The sequence below is a fragment of the Paroedura picta genome, chromosome 1 (genome assembly GCF_049243985.1).
Source record: "Paroedura picta isolate Pp20150507F chromosome 1, Ppicta_v3.0, whole genome shotgun sequence".
In the NCBI taxonomy this organism is placed as follows: Eukaryota; Metazoa; Chordata; class Lepidosauria; order Squamata; family Gekkonidae; genus Paroedura; species Paroedura picta.
This window is the reverse complement of record NC_135369.1, coordinates 70155186-70178089: the sequence shown is the minus strand read 5'-3', so window position 1 is coordinate 70178089 and position 22904 is coordinate 70155186. Positions and strand designations below refer to the sequence as shown.

The following is a 22904-nucleotide window of genomic DNA, read 5'->3' as shown; positions in this document are numbered from 1 at the left end:
TATAATATACAAAAAATCTTTTACATTTCTGAGGCAGAGCTCAACTGCATTGTTGGAAGATTAAGATTGAAAAATTAACAGGGATTAATAATTTACTTATATTTTCTTTTCTCATTTTTGTGTTACTTAATTGTTTAGAGGACAATAGAAAGTTATGTGGACAAACGGATGGGTAGTACATATGGACCTCCAGGTGGCAGGAAAATGACTATATTCATTGATGATATTAACATGCCAATTATTAATGAATGGGGAGATCAGGTAAAGTTCAAGTATATATACATATTAAAACAGCCCAGCCATGATTCCCTGTGTAGTTCTCCATACAAGTATTTAATTCATCAGCTGTCATGTAGACTTCATCTTCTTGGGTTAAGAACAGTTTTGTCTGTTGATGAACTTTTCAGTTATTAGCAGCCTGATTCTATGGCTTGCTTTGTAAGATAAAAATGTGGATAGGACAGGATGTTGCTGATCATGATGTACCACTGCAATAAGATACTTAACGAATTGCAGTTGCAGAGGAACTCCAAAATGATTCAACAAATAGACATAGTTAAAAGGTAAATGACAAATATTCAGCATGAAGCTTTGTAATGTGAGAGCTAGCTGACCAGTTCAGCTACACTGTGTAAGGGTTTGAACATGGGTCATATCATTCTTTTGGAACTTAACAGAATTCCAATGCATGCTAGAAGTCTATGAGCAGTGAGCACATATGAATGCATAAAAGTGTTCTGGCCCCAGGGCAGTCCAGTACCTTAATCACATAGTTTCTTTAGCCCATCATCACAGAATATAAAAAAGTGTTTGCATTAATGTCATATTTTGTCATGAAGAACCATATTATTGTACACAAATATCAAGTAGGATTTATGATCCTTCATCTCATTTTGATATATGATTTGAACTGATTGAAACCAGAAGAATTTTGCACACTTAAATTCTGTTGTTTTCAATAAGGCATAAGTGTACACACATTAAGGGTAAATTAATCTGTGCTGTGCCTTATTTGTATGTTCCTGGTTAAATCAGTAAGGTTTTATCTTTGCTACTTTCATTGGTGATAAACAATTTCATTATAAATTGCATAGGTGACAAATGAAATAGTGCGTCAAATGATGGAAATGGAAGGAATGTACAGCTTGGATAAACCTGGAGACTTTACTACGATTGTTGATGTACAGTTAATAGCCGCAATGATTCACCCAGGAGGAGGCCGAAATGATATCCCACAGCGCCTAAAGAGACAATTTACTGTGTTTAATTGCACACTGCCATCTAATGCATCCATAGACAAAATATTTGGTATTGAAGCTTATTTTGTGGTTTTAAATTCAATGTATTGTACAGAGTTCATCTATGGAGCATTAAAATACTTTCCCTTTCCCTCCTGTTAATATTGTATTATGAGGTAATTGAATAAGGTGACCAGATAGTCCCACTTTTGGAGGGACATCTGGGGGTACCTGGCCAATTGTACGTATGTTGAAATTAAATATATATATATTACAATACTATTTTTGCGTTCTATATGTTTTATAAAACTTTTTGTTGCTCAATATAGACCAAATTTTTAATCAAGACTCCCCCCCCCCCCGGTCAATGGTGCCCTGCTTTACCAATGTTAAAATCTGGTCACCTTATAATTGAAGCCTATACGTGTGTACGGAATCAAATATTTATTGCCAAACTTTGAAGTGGGCTACACGTCTTTCAATGTTACCAACATGAAACATCAGTTTAATTGCTACTAACAATACTAAAGTTCCACCCACCCACTCACCTCCACACACATAATGCACTTTATTTTTATATACTTCATTTATAGTCCACATTTCTCGTTGGCACTCAAGGCACATTACCTAACTAAAAACAATGCAATAAGATTAGCATAATACATATAACAAGCACTGCAATCAAATGGAATTACAAAATTACAGAAAAATGCATTAAAGACAGGATTAGGATTACAAAATAGGAAAACCATGCAGTAAAACAGCATATTGCATATAACAAACAATGGAATAAACCTGGGTTACTAGAAAACGATGCAATAAAACAGTACAATATAGACAATGAACAATGCAGTTGAAACTGCCTAAAATTTCACAGACCATATTCCCTTTATAAAACACATGCAACTCTATTCCCTGCATAAAAATATTTTCTGAACAAGTCTGTTTTATACATTCCTGAAAATGATGGTAAAGTAGGAGTCTACCTGGCCTTTTCTCGTGGGAGCTACAATGGAGAATGCTCAAGTTTGGGTAGCTGTTAATCTCATCTGATGACCTTGTAGCACTTTCAAAAGGCAACATTGTCACAGTGCAGCATATTGGGAAAGGTGAACTTGTATATATACTGATCACCGTCCATGAAGGGTTTTGAAAATAATGATGACTCATACTTTAAACTAAGCCCAGACACTAAATGTTCACCTGTGGGACATTTAAGAAGATTTTCAGTTTATAGTTGAATTATCTTTGTGCAAGAAAGCTCTATCAAGTCTGTATTGATTTTAAAACTTTTGCTCAAGTCTTTAAAACTGTGCATTGTTGATCAGGAGATAATCTAAACTTTTAACTATAGTTTCTGTAAGTTATTTAAAAAATGCTTTATACAGAGACAACCAAAAATGTTTACTTATTCCTTGTGCTGGCCTTATCATCTTGGAAGTCTTGCTGTTAGTGCCCCTGCTTCAGAGCTAAAATCATTTTTTAAAGATCATTAAAGTGTTAGGATTGTTAACAGTATTCCCTTCCTTTTCAGGTATAATTGGCTGTGGGTACTTTCACGCATGTAGATCTTTTGTACCAGAAATATGTGATATGATTGTGAAATTAGTATCAGCGGGCAGAATATTGTGGCAATGGACTAAGGTACAAATGGCTGAATGTACAGAAGTATAGTCTCTAATTGAAATATTTACAATAGAGGGCAGAAATCTGTTATATACCACTAGGTGCATGCCCCCAAAGATCGTTTCATGTTTTCTGTTTATTTTCATTTTTTAAATCTTGTTTATTTTTGCTATTATCCTTTTTACCTTTTTATTTTTGTATAATTTTATAGTTTATTATTTTTCCTTGTCCTGATTTCCTCCTCACTTCCTACGAGATGGACACTGCTGCTGCTGGCAAGCAGACCAAGTACAAAGGTCCTGCGTTCTGGCAGACTACCCAATAGAAAATTCATCTATTTTTCATTCTGTAAGATATGTACTGGTACATATCACAGTTTTCTTATGAATTCCATTTTTTCACTAATTTTGCCTAAATAAAGATGCATAGGAACAAAAAATGAGAAAGCAGGGGTATTTATTGTTTGGCAAGTATGAGTACCTTTATTACTTTGCAGCTACCATGGAAACCTTCAATGTATTGTTTTTGCTTTAGGTAAAGATGCTTCCCACACCATCCAAATTCCATTACATCTTCAATCTTCGAGACCTTTCCAGAATTTGGCAAGGAATGTTAACTGTAAAAGCAGACGAGTGTACTAATGTTGATGTTCTTCTGGCACTATTTAAACATGAATGCACTAGAGTAATTGCTGACAGGTATGTCCATTACATTTTTTACAGAAGAGTTTAGTAGGACAAGAGAGAAAGTCACTTTCCACACAGGTCTTCTTGAGACAGCCACACAGCCCCAGAGGTATACTGAGTAAAGCAAGAACCAGGAAAAAAGCTTCCTTATGAGTATAATTCCTCATCTCTTGAAAAAGGCTCAAGCAAGTCTGCAGTTGTGTCAGTGCACATGAGACTGGTCATCTTTTGGCTTACTGTCCTGCATTAATGTGAGAAGGAAAATTCATAGAATATCACACTCTGAACAGTGCCCTCACGGAAGTACTAATTTTATGTGCTTGGGTCCTGTAAATTTTTTTAAATCTGCTGTTCCAAAACAGGAAATGAGAATGGCCCCAGCTCTACAGCAATTTTGAAGCATGTATGAGGTACTTGTTCTGGAAAACCATTGGGATATATTGATTGAAAAATACTGCCAGTTGGCTGTATTGCATGTGATGTTTCCTGTATTGTTTTCATTTGATGCCAGCTTTTAATTGAATTTTATTTACAATATTTTTTGCTAAATTGTTAGCCACCTTGGATGTCTCTAAAGGCCAGCAGGTGACATAAAAGCACTGAATTAATAAGAGCAAGATTCTAAAAAAAGAAAACTCAACGGCTAAAATATGACATAAACCTGGGCTGATTCTGCACTTACTTTGTTTTTTCCGTTGTGGACCCTGCTGAATTCGGATCGATTTGAACTTGGTTCTTCCTCCCCCCCCCCCCCAATTGAAACAGAAAGTGTTCTGCACTCAATTGGGAAAGCTCGATTGGGAGGGGAGTCAAGCGCAGCAGGAGTGTCTTTTCTTGAATGGGGGGAGGGGGTTTGGAGGCAGCAGAGGAGGGCTTCTGGAGCGCAATCTCTTTAAGACAAGCCTTGCAACCAGGAACCAGAAAGTTTTTTAATTGATGTCCTGGCCAGTCAGGGAAGACTGCTTTGCTACAGTGTTGGTGGCACAAGGCAGGAAGTTAATTTGCAAAAAGCAGAGATCGGCACATTTACTGATGCTGATTTTTGAAATATTGAGGGTTATATCCACTTCTGGATATCATGGGGGAAAGATAGGGTCACTCTGGATCAATCATGCATGTTGCAGAGGGAAAATTTAAAGCTCCCAAAATCAAAGTGGAAATTGAATTCAGTGTGGACTGCAGAGATTTATTTGATCTGGCAATGGGTAAAAAGCCCCGTGCAGACTACACCCCGGTTTACAGGATAAAGAACAAACCACAGTTTGTCATACCTATCTCAGACATCACAAACCAAGATGATTTTAGCTCTCCAGTTGCACAGGGGGAAAGAAGCAGGTGGGAGGAGGAAAGTGTGTAAGGCCAAAAAAATTTTGGTTCATTCTTATTCTTATTTGGATTTATAGCCCACCACTCCCCTAAGATTCATGGCGGGTAACAGCATATAAAACCCCCTGATAAAACCCCCCAATACATAAAAACCATCCTAATACATAAACACATCAACCAACCCAACACTGCGACATTACCCAAGGAGGAGACCAGGGATAGCCTAAAAGGACTGCAGAAGAGGGGGACCCAATCTCACCAGGTGGTGGCAGCCTCAGCCATAAGCCTGGTGGAAGAGCTCTGTTTTGCAGGCCCTGTGGAAAGCTCATGGGCATTGTAGTCCATGGACACCTGGAGGGCTGCAGTTTGACTACCCCTGGTCTTAAAGGTGCTACTGGACTCTGATTTTATTACTGTACCTTGTATATGAATTTAATGTGATGAACCTCTCTTTATGATATATGTTGAAAAACCCTAATCTTCCCTTCAGGTAAACAGAATAACTTCAATAGTTATTGAACCCATGTTTGAAAAACAATTTTATTTTCTGATCATTTTAACCCACTTATATCTTGCAGATTTGTAACTGAAGAAGATGAAGCTTGGTTTGACAGAAACTTTACCAGGGCAATTGAGGAGCATGTTGATTCAGAATTAGTATCCATTATCCAAGCTGAGCCATATTTCGTAGATTTTCTGAGAGATATGCCTGAACCAACTGGTGAAGAACCTGAAGATTATGTATTTGAAGCACCCAAAATTTATGAATTGGTATTTAATTAATTTATTCCTTAGCCCTTCCTTTTCTAGATTTTTATCTGGGTAATAAAAATAATCTAATAGTAAACACATTAAAGTTACATAAAACATATAACTGAAAAATGTATGCAATTAATACTAAAATAGCCCAAGGATTTCTAATCTGATGAGATGTGCAGAAGTGCCCCAAGAATATGTTGTAGTGCTAGAGAAAGAAAATAAGATACATGTTATCTAAATACAATTCTGCTGAGGAAATTTTTTTGTCTGACGTCGGAATTCTACATTTCTAAGGCAGAATCTGTGAACAGAATTAAAAAAAATTATGTAATACTATGAGAAAGTTTATCTTTGCTACTATGTCAAATATATGATTTTCTTTTATTTCCATTTCTATTTTAACTTTATTATTCATTTATTGAATCTGATGTTTTAATTTTCCTTATTTTTTCTCCTTTTAGATTCCAAGCTTTGAATTTTTATGTGACAAACTGCAGTTTTACCAGAAACAATACAATGAAGCTGTTAGAGGAGCATTCCTTGATTTGGTGTTTTTCAAAGATGCAATAACACATCTTGTTAAGGTTTGTACTTTTATAGTAATCATTTCCAGTTGTATACCAATTGTAAATGAATTTTGGAAGGAAACAATAGGTTCACCAAACAGGCGTCTGAAGTCTCTAGTTTTTATTAGATGTGCTTTCTCGTCTAAAGTGGATTGGAAAACCACACATTAACTGATTTATCAAATGTAGGATTTTACTGCACTTTAAAGCGTGTCAGAAATAAATGGGGTTGATCACAATCAGTACTGGGGTGAGAGACCACTCAAGAAGACTGGGGTTGCAATGCAGAAGAAGGCAGTAGCAACCAACCTACCCTTCAAGATGGTCCAGAGCTGAAAAATTGTATAGAATGCAGGAGCTCAACTGTTGATGAGAGCCTCTGGCCAGATACATATCATACCAGAAAGATATGTACTGAGTCCAGTTCAAGATGATGATGTTAACATATAAAGCCCTAAATGTTTTGGGTCTCATTTATATGAAGGAGCATCTTTTTCTATACAGGCCTGTCCAAGCACTGAGATCTAAAGGAGAGCATTTTCTTGCAGTCCCACCTCTCTCAGACTGGAGGTTTCATGCCAGGCTGTAGGCTGGAGTTTTAGTTGCAGCAGGTTGCCCCACCTCTTTCTGCACCCACACGGGGGAGCATTTGGCCTGGTGCACCTCATCTGTTCATGATTTGTGGTCCTGCACGGGAGCTGGGGCAGTGAAGTTCCCAGTGCATAAACAGTCTCAGAGTTGCAGGGGTGTTATCATACACCCTGGTAGCCCCCAGACATCAGAACAGCCTCCCTCTTGTGATTCACCAGGTTCCTGTATAATAAAATCAGAGTCCAGTAGCACCTTTAAGACCAACAAAGATTTATTCAAGGCGTCCACGAGAGTGTCCTGTATGATATTGCTTTTGGGCATCTGGTGAAAACACACCTCTTCAGCCAGACTTTTGACATCTAGCTTCACCTGTGTGCTGTCCTGCCATGTTGGGGAGGGATGGGGTTTCATTTTAAATTTTTAAAATATATTTTATTTTTATTCTGAACCATTTTGACCCACCCTGAGACCTTCGGTATAGGGTGGGATATAAAAGCCTAATGCTGGGAGCGATTGAGGGCAAAAGAAAAAGGGAACGACAGAGACTGAGGTGGCTGGATGGAGTCACTGAAGTAGTCGGTGCAAACTTAAATAGACTCCAGGGAATGGTAGAAGACAGGAAGGCCTGGAGGATCATTGTCCAGGGGGTCGCGATGGGTCGGACACTTCTTCGCACCTAACAACAACAACATAAATATACAAATGCAATAAAATAACTAAAATAAATCCACATATAAATATTTAATAAACTGTTTAATTAATGTTTTAACCCTGTGTAACTATATTTGTACACCACAGTTTCCATTTCTTTGTAATCTAGATTTCACGAATAATCCGTACAGCATGTGGAAATGCTTTACTTGTAGGAGTTGGTGGATCCGGAAAACAGAGTCTTTCAAGGCTGGCCTCTTTTATAGCTGGATACAAAATATTTCAGATAACTTTAACTAGGTGAGAATTAATTGGAACAAGCTTTCATAATTGTTTTTTCTGCAAAGATAAAAGCTGCTGCTATACATGAAGTCTCATCATCACATTTCCATCTTGCAAATTAGATTAATGACAGACTTAGCCTGTTTATTGATAGGAAGATGGTACATACCATGATACAATCAAAAATTAGGAACATACTTCTTGTTAATTGAACTTCACTTTAAGCACATTTTCTAACTGCAGATTGAAATATAGAGTTTTATTCTTCAGCTATTCAACTAACAGTGATACCATCCTTCAGCACAATTAAAGAGTTTTCTTCTAGTACAGGGCTCTTCCACAGCAGAAGACTCTCTTGCATGAGAGGAAACCTTCTTACATCAGACGAGCACACCACTTTTAATTGAGCAAAGTATTTTGGCTCATGAGTGGGGAGGGGTACAAACTATCTCACAGGCCAACATTTGGTATGAATATTGAATGGTTCTAAAGCCTGAAATTGATGTTTGGGGAAGGTGCCTTCCTTGAACATTTACCAGACTTTTGTTCAGTTCAGTTTGGCTGTTCAGGGCCATTTAAATTTAACCACTGAGCAATGCAGGGTCCACAACAAATCTGTTAGTTTTAAATGGCTGGCAGCTATTTCACCAGTCAGTTTCAGTTCCTTCCATTTTGAAGCAGGGGAAGTGAAACAGATTATTGAAATTGCTGCTAGCCATTTCAGCCTAACAGCTGATGGGCACACCCACCAAATTGTAAGGCTGAAATGGCTGCAATTTTTTTTACTGATTGGTTTCATTTCCCCTAAATCAAAGCCACAATTTCAACCTAACAACTGACAGACTGATACATCCTTGTTAGGTTTAAATGGCTGTAAACCTACCACTTTGTTTTACTCTGCCCTCTGCTTTGAAGCAGACGGAGAATGGATGGGTTAATATTAAACCCCATCCTTTCTCCCTGCCACAGCAAACCAGAGCCATGAGAAATGGAAAAACAAACTTACTGGACTGGCTCAGGTTTGGTGGGAATCTTTTGGCTCCAAGTTCAGTTTGGGAGCCATTCTAAACCCTGAACCAAACTAGAGGTTTTAGGTTGATGTCCATCCTTATTGATGGGACAGTTCGGGCCAATCCCTAATATCAGATTCCCTCCTTTTAGTAGGGTAAGTCCAGTATCAGTGTGACTAAGGAGTACATGGTTTCATATTACCATGCTCTACAATCCAGCTCTCTGGAGAATGATGTACCACAGGCCTGGCTGTTGTCTCTAGTGATAGTATTTCTGTATGTGTGTTCCCTTTAAATTATATCAGTTTGCAGCTAATCAGCATGGTACACAAGAGCAGTTCATATTGAAATCAATGGTAATTTATTATCTCAGTTGACTTCACTGGCATCTTACAGGTATTATGTGGGTAATGTTAAGATTTTTTTTCCTCCTCGCAGATCTTATAATGTGTCCAATCTCACAGATGATCTAAAGGTTTTATATAGAGTTGCTGGTGGTGAAGGAAAAGGAATCACATTCATTTTCACAGATAATGAAATAAAAGACGAGGCATTTCTTGAATATCTCAACAATCTACTTTCTTCTGGAGAGGTAAGGATTTCACATTGATGTACTTGATATTGTATTTATTTCATTCTTATAATTATTGAATGTTTAGCCTACTGTACCTCAAAGTGCCTAGGACAAGTTACAGTAAAGATGTACATCCAAAGAAAAACATGTATAATTGAGGATGAATTCCAGTAGAAATTCTTAGGTATTCCTTCCCAATGATTTTTGCAGTAATAATTGGAAACATGAATTTTGGCCACTGATAATCAGAATACTGGCATATTGTAAAGCAGTGTGTTTTTGCAGGATTATTGTGGAACATATAGAAGTATTGGTTCTGATGTGAATTGGCTCAGAAATTCTGTGGAAGTTCAGGTCCTTTCTCTTGTGGTTCAGGAGCTGCCTTTGCCCAATCTCTTCTTTCAGTTAAAGGAAACTTTTGAATGGATATTTGAGAGGAATGGGCTCCTCATCTATTCAGGGGGAGGGAGCAAGAAAAGTGTATAGGCTTGCTCCTCAGAAGTGTCACTTTAAACTTTTCACACACACAGACACACCATCCCTGAATTTGGTAATGTGGGTTTAGCTGGTCACCTCAAGACCAAGCAGGGAGAGTTTTGTTTTTTTTAAACAGTTCTTTTCTTGCCTGCTTCACTTTGCCGCTTTCTATATATGAATTGGCCTGGTTTAGAATGATTATAGAGTCTCTTGTGGCGCAGAGTGGTAAGGCAGCAGAAATGCTGTCTGAAGTGTCTGCCCATGAGGCTGGGAGTTCAATCCCAGCAGCCTGCTCAAGGTTGACTCAGCCTTCCATCCTCCCGAGGTCAGTAAAATGAGTACCCAGCATGCTGGGTGGTAAATGGTAATGACTGGGGAAGGCACTGGCAAACCACCCCGTATTGATTCCGCAATGAAAATGCTGGAGGGCGTCTCATCAGACATGATCAGACATGTGCTTGCACAGAAGAAGAAGTGTTGGTTCTTATATGCCGCTTTTCTCTACCCGAAGGAGGCTCAAAGCGGCTTACAGTCACCTTCCCATTCCTCTCCCCACAACAGACACCCTGTGGGGTGGGTGAGGCTGAGAGAGCCCTGATATCACTGCTCAGTCAGAACAGTTTTATCAGTGCCGTGGCGAGCCCAAGGTCACCCAGCTGGCTGCACGTGGGGGAGCGCAGAATCGAACCTGGCATGCCAGATTAGAAGTCCGCACTCCTGTTTGGTGTAGTGGTTAGGAGTGCGGACTTCTAATCTGGCATGCCGGGTTCGATTCTGCACTCCCCCACATGCAACCAGCTGGGTGACCTTGGGCTCGCCACAGCACTGATAAAACTGTTCTGACCGGGCAGTGATATCAGGGCTCTCTCAGCCTCACCCACCCCACAGGGTGTCTGTTGTGGGGAGAGGAATGGGAAGGCGACTGTAAGCCGCTTTGAGCCTCCTTCAGGTAGGGAAAAGCGGCATATAAGAACCAACTCTTCTTCTTCTTCTAACCACTACACCAAACTGGCTCTCCAGGGGATACCTTTACCTTTTAGAATGGTTAAGCCCTGCTGAGTTTGACCAGAACAGTATGGGCATTTGCTCAAGTTAGGAATATCTGGTGTGCACCCTACAGCATCTTATGATGTTGTAGGAGAAGCTTCCTAAACCAAGCCAAACCTTCATGGCTTCACCAGTCTAAATCCTAGCGTTTGCTATCATGAGGAGGCTGATGGAATAAGAGGTCCTCTCAGCATACCATTGTATCCAGCAAGGAAAGAAATATGGCCGGATCAAGGCCTTTGGCAGCTCAATAGATAGGTTGCTTAGTGGAGTTTTGGACTATAATTCACTCCAGATCAGCTTTTTACTAAAGAATCTCAGCTGAACCAATTTGATTGTGTTAGTGTCTTTATTTGCACAAATGTTTAAAAGAAAACCAAAGGGTAATGGGTACCTGTCTTCTACCATGCCACTTAGCAAAGCCTGAAACCTTCTTCAAACTTAACCATCTTTTTCTTCAGTACAAATGGCATTTCAGTTGAAGGAAAGTTCCTTACCTAGAGAAATGTTCTCTGGCATAAGGTAAATACTGCCCAATACATTATTTTTAAGAATACTGCCCAACATGTAATTTTATTAAAACATTTAGTAAGGGAAAACTTGCTTCTACATGTGTATCCTTGACTGGCTAGATAATAGGAAACAGTAATATGGCTATTGACTGGGTGTGCAGTTCTCCTCTCTGATCCCACTTTTCTTGACACGTATATGAAACCCTTAAGATGCTAAAATAGTGGTTTTATGCTTATTAAATAGACCAGGTAAGTTCAAATAGTGGAAGAAGCTGGCCTTTTAAATCTACTTAATTTATGAATGTGCATATCTGGAGACATAAATACACAATTTATAAAAGAAGAAGAAGAATTGGTTTTTATACCCTGCTTTTACAACTCAAAGGTGTCTCAAAGTGGCTTACAATCATCTTTCCTTTCCTCACAACAGACAACCTATGAGGTAGTTGGGGCTGAGCGACTGACTCAAGGTCACCCAACTGGCTTCATGTGGAGGAGTGGGGAAACAAACCCAGTTTTCCAGATTAGAGGCCACCACTCTTAATCACTACGTCATACTGGTTCTCTAAACATCTCTAATATTATAATGATCTTAAACTTGCATTTTGTTTTCTAAATTTAATTTTTCTTCCTATTTTTAATTTTTTTGCTAAGATCTCCAATTTGTTTCCTCGAGATGAACTGGATGAAATAACTCAAGCACTGATATCTGTAATGAAAAAAGAGTTGCCACGAGTTCCACCAACTTTTGATAATCTTTACGAATATTTTATCTCACGATCAAGGAAAAATCTTCATGTTGTTCTCTGCTTTTCTCCAGTGAGTTTCTTTTACAAATATTCTTAAGCAGATTTTCTCATGTGAAAATGTTTTCATTCAGGTTTCATGAGGACTCATAAAGGGTTAAAGGTACAAAATAATATTTTTATTAAAAAATACAATCCAGGGACAATTTTAGTGAAGCTTGCTCTGCAAATTAATCTTATGAGAGCTTTGCTACTAGCTTTTCTATGAGTCTATTTGAATATGTGAGTTTTGAAACTGAGACATGCAATCCAGTATTAGGCCTGTTATGTTCAATGAGTTGATTCTTTTTAAAAAATGTATAAGATTACAACCCTAATCTTTTAAGATACATATCACAAAACCCAGCAAAACTTTCTAGAAATATATATATATATAACTCAGCAAAACTTTCAGAAATATATATATATATATATATATATATATATATATATATATATATATATATATATATATATATATATATATATTTATTTATATATATATATATATATATATATATATATATATATTTATTTATATATATATATATATATATATATATATATATATATATATATATATATATATATATATATATATATATATATATATATATATATATATTTATTTATATATATATATATATATATATATATATATATGTAAATAGAGCCTCTTGTGGTGCAGAGTGGTAAGGCAGCAACATGCTATCTGAAGCTGTCTGTCCACGAGGTTGGGAGTTCGATCCCAGCAGCTGGCTCAAGGTTGACTCAGCCTTCCATCCTTCCGAGGTCGGTAAAATGAGTACCCAGCTTGCTGGGGGGTAAACGGTAATGACTGGGGAAGGCACTGGCAAACCACCCCGTATTGAGTCTGCCATGAACACACTAGAGGGCGTCACCCCAAGGGTCAGACATGACCCGGTGCTTGCACAGGGGATACCTTTACCTTTTTATATATGTAAATATAATGTATTTATGAATTTAATCCATTTATTTGCTGCCTTTCCCCCTTTCAGAACTCAAGGCAGCTTACAATATATATATTTTTTAAATTAAACACTCAATACAATCAATAAGAATTTTTTTTAAAGATAAAAACTCATAAGAGGTCACAGTTTTAAAAATTCTGGTTAGGATTGCCAATAAATAAAAACTACATCAGTCATATGCAGTCCTTAATAATAATACACACATACAAGTAAAATAAACTAAGATGTTATTTTCTACTCTAGTCCAAAGCCTGCTCTAAGGATAAAAGCAGAGGGTGCTAGTGGGACAGGGGTTCTGAGTGGGGGTGAGGCAGCATTGGCGAGGAGTAGAGAGGATGGAGCCCCAAGGCCTCAACCAGGGCCAGGATGTTTTCAGTCCTGGCCCCTACTTGGTGGAATGAGCTTCCAGAGGGAAGCTGCGTAAGGGTTGGGCTTTGCTGGCCATACCCTGATTGGCCCTTTTCCAACTCCGACACACTCCACCCCCCTGCTGGTTTCATAAATTAAGAAGAACCATGGATAAGACTATATTTTCAAGACAATCTGTACAAGTATTGTAACATTTTGAGGCATAGTATGTTATTCAGATCCAATAAAATTTCATGCATGCTGCCCAAATTAGATTAGTTTGAATTTGGTTGGTGAAATTAGCTTTGCTAGAGAGGATAACAATAGATTCTCAGCTAAGTCAGCTGGGAAGAAGGCAAGGAGCACTTGGAGAGTCTCTGGCAAAGTGAGGGGTTTTTCTTTATTTTTGCCTCTTCTAAATGAGCCTCTTGTGGTGCAGGGTGGTAAGGTAAGGCAGCTGACATGCTGTCTGAAGCTCTGACCACAGGCTGGGAGGTTGATCCCAGCAGCCGGCTCAAGGTTGACTCAGCCTTCCATCCTTCCGAGGTCGGTAAAATGAGTACCCAGCTTGCTGGGGGGTAAAATGGTAATGACTGGGGAAGGGAATGGCAAACCACCCTGTATTGAGTCTGCCAAGAAAATCCTAGAGGGCATAACCCCAAGGGTCAGACATGACTCTGTGCTTGCACCGGGGATACCTTTACCTTTACCTTTAACCATGGCTGATGTGTACAAGGACAGTATTTGTGAATGAGTGTGTATTTTATAGCCTGCTGGAGAGTGATTTCTATGAGTAGTTTTGTTTGTAGCTGATTGAGGAAGTGTGTTGCTGGGGGTAGAGTGCAGCAGATTTGCAAGCCCCATCCTGTGATCCTGTGAACTCAAAGACTCCTCATCAGAGGTGCGAGGTGCAAGTCAAATGGCCCTTGCATGCAGTAAAATTGGGGCTTGTGTGAGAAAGCTCAATAAAAAAATTGTTCCTATAAATATGATGGGTTACTTATATTACTTAATTTATTCCTATTCTTATTAGGTTGGTGAGAAATTTCGTGCACGCTCTTTGAAATTCCCTGGTCTTATATCAGGCTGTACCATGGATTGGTTCACTCAGTGGCCCAAGGAAGCCCTTGTTGCTGTATCCCATTATTTCCTGTCAGACTTTAACATTGTCTGCTCCGCTGAAGTTAAAGCACAAGTAGTAGAAACGATGGGTATCTTTCATGACCTAGTTTCAGAAAGCTGTGAGAACTATTTCCAAAGGTAATATATGTAGTACTGCTGCAGTTACTTAAGTGAAGTTACTTGTGATTGGAATTTTGTCTCCTATTAAGATGTCAGTTGATACAGTTACTGGACAAATATTAAAGGGAGTGTAAAGAGTCCTTATGTTAAAAATCCTGCAGTTGTTTTGGTTATATTTTTATATGAAAACATAAATGCATCTTGTTTGCTTTCCAATTACATTGACTTCTGTTCTGCTATTAAGACATATCAGACAGCTGTGTGATTGAATGGACTGGTGTTATATAAGTTACCTTGGGCCTTTTTGGTGTTCGGGGAGATATAAATGTTTTCAATAAATAATATTGATAATTAACATCAAGAAAATGCCTGTTTATCATTATTTCAAAATTATTATTTAGATATCTATTTTTATAATTGTATCTCATTAAAATTTATTTACTTTAAATTTGAGAGTATACCTTGTGGCCTCTGCCTGTTATACTAGTCAACTGCTTATGGGTAAGCCTGTTTTTAGGATTGCATGTTGATTGTAATAATATCATGTTTATGTAGTATCTGGTTTATTGAAATTTCAACTATTACTATACATTACAGATACCGACGAAGAGCTCATGTCACACCCAAGTCATATCTCTCTTTCATTAATGGCTACAAGGAAGTTTATAGTGAAAAGTTATCCAGCATTAATGAACAAGCCGAACGTATGCATATAGGTAAGATTACCAGGAATGTGAAGTGCCACTGGAAGACCACGCCTGTCAGGCAGCAGTGAAGCTGGAGGGGATGGGGCCTCAGAAGTCCTGGGAGGTTCTTCAGCAATTAGCCTAGAGAAGCATGGCAGAGTCTGTTTCAACCTATGCTGCAGATATACTAACAATCAGCTGGCTGACAGGAGTGGACTATAAGCTAAATATGAGCAGTTAGTGTGATGCAGTGGTAGGAAAGTCTAATGTTATCTTGGGCTATATTAACAGAGGCCTAACAACCAAATTTCAAACAGTCATACACTGCATTGGTCAGGTCGCACCTTGAGTACTGTGTGAAGTAGGTTGGGTTGGGAGGCAGAAAGAGAGACTGATGAAGAAGGGAGCAGAAAGAATGATGGTGGTATAGAAAGAGAGTGATGGAACAGGGGACAAAGTGATGTAGTGGGATAGAGTAGAGAAGATATAAAAAGGAGAAGAGAGATTATGTAACATAATTACATATATCAAGGATAATTATAGATTACGGACTGTATAAACAGAAAATAGTTTTCCCTAACATCTCCATTATTATTTTAAAGACATTATCTAAAAATACAATGGTCCTTGCTTCTGTCGGGGTACTTTTATATTCAGCATTTTAAATTTCATAACTGATATATTTAGCAACTATATTATTACTTTACTAGTAATTAAGCCCACTGTAAAAAAAATACAGCGGGCGCTAGCCGCCCCCAACTGCCCTGGCAGTGCTGCCTGGGTGGCTGGGAAGGGCTGGGCCCCCCAACCCTCCCCCAGGCTGAAGCTATTCCCAGGCGCCTGGGAACGCTATTGCTGCCTCTCCGAGGCGGCGATTGGGCTCCCAGGCGCCTGGGAAGTGCTGTCTCCTAACCTCCCCATGCTAAAGCCTTCCCAGGTGGTGGAGAGCACGATGGGGGGCTCTCCGAGCCGGCAATCATGCTCCCCAGCACCTGGGAAGGCTTTCTTCTCCCCCCCCAGGCAAAAGGCCTTCACAGGCGGCGGGAAGTGCAATTGGGGGCTCTCCGAGCTGGCTCCCCAGTGCTTGGGAAGGCTTTTTCCTCCCACCCAGGCGAAAGGCCTTCCCAGGCTTCGCACCTCCCAACTGGTCTGTGCTGGGGCAAGGAGCCAATCAGCAGCCACACTGTGTGCGGCTGGTGATTGGCACTTTGGGGCCCTCCCCTTGTCAGTCTGGGGGAAGGGGCCAATGGACACCCTTCCTCATCCCAGACTGGGCCCACCTAAGGGCTGTTAGTCTTTTATTTTTACCACTCCCGTGGAGCGGTTTAAAGATTACTGCATATTCAATATTACATATTTTGTGATTTCTACATGTTCACAATAACTTTTTTCTCCTCAAAATCCACTTCTTCATACATTTATACTCCAAACTTGTACTCATTTTGCTTCTGAATTGAAAAAATATTTATATGCAATTTTTAAACTGTTTCTCATTCTAAATCTGTCTCCTGCTTGCATAATACACACTCCATTTCTACTCAGATTTTGTAGTTGATCTCTTTCTCAAATAAATTGTTAATTTTGCCATTACTGCATATTTAACAAGTTTATTTCCCATTTTTCTAAGCTTGGACATTTGTCTAATTTTAATGCATTGATAATTCTAGCAGCTGTCAACATATTTGTATAGCCCTTCTAAATTATCAAACACTTTCTCAGCATCCAGAAATTAAAATGCTGCTTTCTTTTCTTGTATGCAAATCCTTTCTTTTTTCTTGTTTCACAAATCCTTTCTTTTCTTTTGTTCCCAAATTCAAGCAGGCAAAGGGGAAGCAGACAGGAAGCAGAAAAAGCAAAGAGGATTTGGGGGCTGCCAAGGAAGGGAAGGAAGATGTAGTCAGGGAGGGAAATGCCCCCCCCCTTCAAAAAACTTTAAAGGTTCCCAAAACTTTAAAGGTTCCCATTAAGTAATCCCTGTGGCTTTTGATCACTGTAAACAGGTCTTTCTAAGCTGATGGAAGCAAGTGAATCTGTTGCTAAACTCTCTCAAGAACTTGCCGTGAAAGAGAAGGAACTGGCTTTGGCTTCTGTAAAAGCAGACAAAGTGAGTACCAAAACACATTGCCATGATAAATATACAGTTACAGTTTTGTTGAGCACTGATTTCATGTTTAGAGATTATATTTCTGCTACAGGGATATTGCAGTATTCAAAGAATACGTATTCAGTGTTTTGATGTAAAATTACAAAATTAGGTTGTTCATCCCAGATACCACATTTCATTGCTGTTGTCATTATCTTCTGGCATATATTGTAGGGCACAGTGAATTTTCTCTGCAATGTGAATAAAGAACATCTGGGCCTGCAAGAGATCTATTGCCAGCTGTTGTCAGTCCCTCCATTTTTACAAGAATATGTTTGCTGTTTGCTCAGAAAGAGGATGGAACAGGGAGGGCTGGGGGGGCATTCCATTACATGCTGATTATGAATTCCTTTGGAGTTTCTTCTTTAATTTGCATTAGTGAGCCTCCCTTTCTTCTGCATCACTAAAGATAACCACAGTCCTGATTATTAACATTTTAATTAGGTGTTGGCAGAAGTAACAGTAAGTGCTGAGGCTTCAGCTAAAGTGAAAAATGAAGTTCAAGGTGTCAAAGACAAAGCACAAAAGATTGTGGATGAAATTGATTCTGAGAAAGTGGTAGCAGAGGCCAAGCTGGAGGCAGCTAGACCAGCATTAGAGGAAGCAGAAGCTGCTTTGAATGTAAGTGACCATTTTTTCTGTTCAGCTGTTCTCTTGGAAGCACTGTACATTGATAGTCTTCTCTGTTAGCTACTACTGTTTTGAACATTGTATTTCTTTCTTTGAATTAGTGCCTTGCCTGCCTCTCTTGGTAACAGTTGAGACTTTTGGATTTGACTTGATTGTAGGTCCCTCCAGAAAAATAGAGCTGGAGAGTAACAGTGTTTTCAGTTATTGGTTATCTTGGTGGATGATGCACAGATTCAGCACTTTGAGGTTTAAAAAGAATAATCTTTCCTGCAAAGATTATACAGAAATATATATCATCTTCATCTTACAAGCAGTGCACAAAAAACTTAGGAAGTAAGGTAAAGGTAAAGGTATCCCCTGTGCAAGCATGGAGTCATGTCTGACCCTTGGGGTGATGCCCTCTAGCGTTTTCATGGCAGACTCAATATGGGGTAGTTTGCCAGTGCCTTCCTCAGTCATTACCGTTTACCCCCCAGCAAGCTGGGTACTCATTTTACCGACCTCGGAAGGATGGAAGGCTGAGTCAACCTTGAGCTGGCTGCTGGGATCGAACTCCCAGCTTCACGGTCAGAGCTTCAGACAGCATGTCGGCTGCCTTACCACCCTGCGCCACAAGAGGCTTTGGAAGTAGTTACAAGCAAACCTCTATTGCTGGCTTAGTGTGATGGACCCACATAGCTAGGAGCACAAAGGGACCTCTATAGAACCTAGGAAATCCCTAGTGGGAGGGGCACTCCTGAAGGAGAAGGGGGAGTAGCCTTGGAGGATTTTAAGGGAGAGATTCTAGAAGGGCAGTAAGTGAGGCTGGTACTGGGACCCAATATCCAGAATGCCCGTGCTGGCAGCATCAGGGCACCGGGGAGAATCCCCAGTTATGCAAGCCCCCACTGCCAGAGCGGGCATGTCCCGGTCCAGGGCCATGGAAGGCCTGTGATATGGAAATGCAGGGACTGCAATTTTCTGGATATCGCAGGCTCCTGCATGGGCTGGGGTGGGCTGATGCTGTGCATAATTGCCAGCTTCCTGGTTCCAGCACACAGCAAATTTGTGCGCACTATGCCGGGGCAGCCCCGTACGCCCTGTCCCCGTGCATACATGTGGAACAGGGGGCATCCTGCCCTGCCACAATGGCACAGCGGCCACCCGATGTAGCGGCTGCCGTGCATAATGGGTCTTAGAGAGAATCAGTGAGTGGGACTTGATCTATGAGTGGGAGTTGAGGAAGTCAAAGAGTGAGACTTGGCTGTCAATCCTAACAGCTCTGATTAAAACATGGGAAATTTGGCTTTGCAGAAGGGGATAACCAGCAAGAATCTGTCTTGCACAACTTGAGTTAAGTAAACCCTTTAGGAAACTCAGGCAGACAACAAATACTTTAAAAATATGATTGTGGCTTTATTTACAAAATAAGACACAAGACAAACACTAAACAATCACACTGCACATGTAGCAGGAAAAAATAAAAAAGGAAATGGTTAAGTTTGGGGAAGAGGACAGCAAAGTTCATACAATTACCTAACTTGCACAGTGAAGGAATTGGGTGCATTGAGGGAGGGAATCAGGGCAACACAAATAAAACTAACACCCAAGTCAGGTGTCACCAGAGGAGAGTGTGCGCATGGAGCCCAAAGCAAGGTTTTATATACCCTTTACATAAGCAGTCATGTAGGCTTTTGGACAAAAGGGTGCAGTTGCCCTTTTGATGTGATAACCAAAAGGTTGATTCATCCAGGGTGGCGAAGATCAAAATGATCAGAGAGAATGCTCTGGGAAGCTCTGGACCTGGTTTGATCTAGGTGTATACATAGAACAATAAAGCTCTTGTCAGGTTGGCATTATATTGGAAGGACAGGAAGGGGATTCAGGGGTAAGAAAACACTTCTGAGATCAGCTGTTTCCCCTGTTTGCCCTACAGTGAATAGTTGGGGAGGGTGGATCAGAAAGGATGTTCTTTGTAGGTGCAGGCAACGTGCATGTGTTTCCCACAGATGCAGGGATGCTGAGTTCATGAGAGGTCAGTCAATCATGCCAAGCTTCATTGATTCTCTCTTGAAAAGGTTGGCCTGACTTAGCTTTTTCTCTAGGCCAAAGCAAATGTCCAAAGTCCAGAGTATAATCTTAATTGAAATAGTCTTGAAGAAGCACACAAGTGCTAGGCTTGTCCCACTATGAGGTCTGTTGCCATTAGTACTGGTCCAGGGTTTCTGGCATCATAGAATATAGTCCAAAGGTCTGGTTTTCACTGGTTACAATCCAGGATCTGGTACCATAGGTAAGTATTCTGGGGTATGGTTTCACCGGTTACATGGTATTGGAGAGGAGTCTGAGGTGGAGGTTTGGTAAAAGAGAGTGGATATAGGAGATCCTCTGGGCCAAACAAGGTCGCATGTCTCAGAAAGACAGGGGAACCGTGGCTGCCTCAGTATTCATAAGGAATACAGTACTCATGGGCTTAGAGAGAACCTAGGTCTCTGACAGAACTGACGGTTGAAGCTGAACAGTCATATATAGTGCTTAATGACACAAGCATGCAGTGATTTATACACACTATACAAAGTGACCTTTTAATTAACAAGTTAAAGTGGAGAGTTGTGGAAGTTCCTTATTCCCAGAGGCAATAGCCTCCAGGGACAGGAGTAAGAGTGTCTCACAAACATATTGAAAACTATATCTTTCCTAAATAGTGAAAATGTCACACTTAACAAGCAAGACTACATGTCCACATGCCAGCAGATGGAGGACACTTTCCCTCTGGCAAGTAGAGCTCCTTCTCTTCTTGAAGAAAAAGGAAGTGGGCAGTGACCCCGCTTAAACAAAGGGGTCTCCCAGGCCATGTGCTTGGGCTTTATCCACTGGAATCTCACCAGTGACCACAAAGCTTAGCAACAACCCTTAAAGGCTGACTTCACCAAATTACTTGCTGATTGCCATTCCAATGCTAATATTATCAAATGTAGTCTCATGAAAAATACAAAACAAGTTCAAATTTAGGAAAATGTACTTTACATTTACTATAGTTTGATGAAACTGTCCTCCTCCCCCCATTGCTGTCTTCACATTCTGATTTTTCCACCTGGGTCTTCTACTGGAACCTGAGTGTTTTATTAATCCCAGCACAGTCTGTTGCTTAGAGAAATGCAGTCTGTTCATAATTCTTCATGCTTCTGACATTTTACATAGTCAGTCAGTCAGTAACCTTTTATTGGCCTAAAATATGTATAAGACATGTAAAAATAGGGTTTAAAATTTCAACAAAATAATAAAATAGGCCATGGGGTTACATAACCAAACAGATCTTAACATGATTAAATAAACTATAAAATATAAAATACAAGGTAGGCAGAATATTATAAAAGCATCTTAGTTAAAACTCTGGCAACTAAAATGGTTACCTCTGGGTCTTTGTCAGAGAGCAGAAATTGCAAGGTCATAGATTTACTTACAGAAGGCTTGTTTCCCAGCAAAGCATTTTACATAGGTAATAATTGAAACTAATTTTGTTCTTTGCAGACTATCAAACCAGCAGATATTGCAACCGTTCGGAAACTTGCCAAGCCACCTCATCTGATTATGAGGATCATGGATTGTTGTCTGTTGTTGTTCCAAAAGAAAATAGACCCAGTTACCATGGACCCAGAAAAACCTTGCTTGAAACCATCGTGGAGCGAATCCTTGAAAGTAAACTAGTATTTGAAAGTTCTAATAGATACCAACATAAATAATCTTTCTATTAGATATAACATGATATTCTAAACAGTATTTGAAAGTTATAATATTTAAAGTCTGTTCATTTGTATACATTAGTATACAGCTTGGTGTAGTGGTTAGAAGTACCGACTTCTAATCTGGCAAGCCGGGTTTGATTCCCCGCTCCTCCTCCACATGCAGCCAGCTGGGTGACCTTGGGCTTGCCACAGCACTGATAAAGCTGTTCTGACCAAGCAATGATATCAGGGCTCTCCCAGCCTCACCTACCCAGAGAAGCAATTTGGCCTGCCAAGACAGGGATTCTTATACCCCGCTTGAGAGGAGATCATGCCTGAAACTGCAGGTACTGTGCAAAACCAAAAAGGGAAACCAAAACCCAACCTAACCAGAAAAGCTAGGAACCCAAAGGTTGAGCTGCAAAACTAATGTTAAAAATTGCAAATATTGATTATAAAGTGCAATTTTTTTAAAAAATCTATGAATCACATAATCATCATAATTTAAAAACATCACATTTCTAAGATCAACTTAGTATGGACCAAACACATTTTGACCCTGAGAGGTCTTCCTCAGTGGTCAAATTGCTATGAGAAATGCACTAATGTATAAAATCAAAGGGCTTGCTGGATGGCAAAAATCTGTTTGGTGCTGCTCCAACTAGTCTTTCTAATATAAAGCTTTTTCTGACACACATGGGAATGAATTGGTGATTGAGAGCTGGAAGTATATATTTTAAACAGTGAGCTCCAAATCAGATACCTTCATAAATTACCTTTATACCTGGCTCACTAGATTAAAAGTCCGCGCTGCTAAGCACTACACCAAGCTGGCTCTTTAGATCCTCTTAAACAAATATAATAGATATACAACATAAAATTAAAAAATATAAGGTAAGATAAAACAAACAAAACAACCAAACAAAGTGCCTTCCCTGACCAATAACAACATATACTACTTTTTCATGACACTCTCTTGCCAAAACAAGCCAAAACCAAAACAAAATAAAACAGCTGTTCAGAGAGAAC

At 39.6% G+C, this 22904-nt stretch overlaps 1 protein-coding gene across 1 annotated transcript in view; it reads left to right on the top strand.

The window, feature by feature from the left end:
* DNAH8 (dynein axonemal heavy chain 8) overlaps positions 1 to 22904 on the top strand; it is a 201985-nt gene that overhangs the window by 120851 nt on the left and 58230 nt on the right. The window contains exons 56-69 of the mRNA XM_077342050.1: positions 139 to 261; positions 1095 to 1308; positions 2773 to 2882; positions 3399 to 3562; positions 5455 to 5647; positions 6097 to 6219; positions 7613 to 7743; positions 9174 to 9327; positions 12000 to 12164; positions 14504 to 14730; positions 15310 to 15428; positions 17399 to 17502; positions 17986 to 18162; positions 21682 to 21849. Coding sequence (XP_077198165.1) covers positions 139 to 261; positions 1095 to 1308; positions 2773 to 2882; positions 3399 to 3562; positions 5455 to 5647; positions 6097 to 6219; positions 7613 to 7743; positions 9174 to 9327; positions 12000 to 12164; positions 14504 to 14730; positions 15310 to 15428; positions 17399 to 17502; positions 17986 to 18162; positions 21682 to 21849 — 2172 coding nt within the window. The remainder of the gene's footprint in view (positions 1 to 138; positions 262 to 1094; positions 1309 to 2772; positions 2883 to 3398; positions 3563 to 5454; positions 5648 to 6096; positions 6220 to 7612; positions 7744 to 9173; positions 9328 to 11999; positions 12165 to 14503; positions 14731 to 15309; positions 15429 to 17398; positions 17503 to 17985; positions 18163 to 21681; positions 21850 to 22904) is intronic.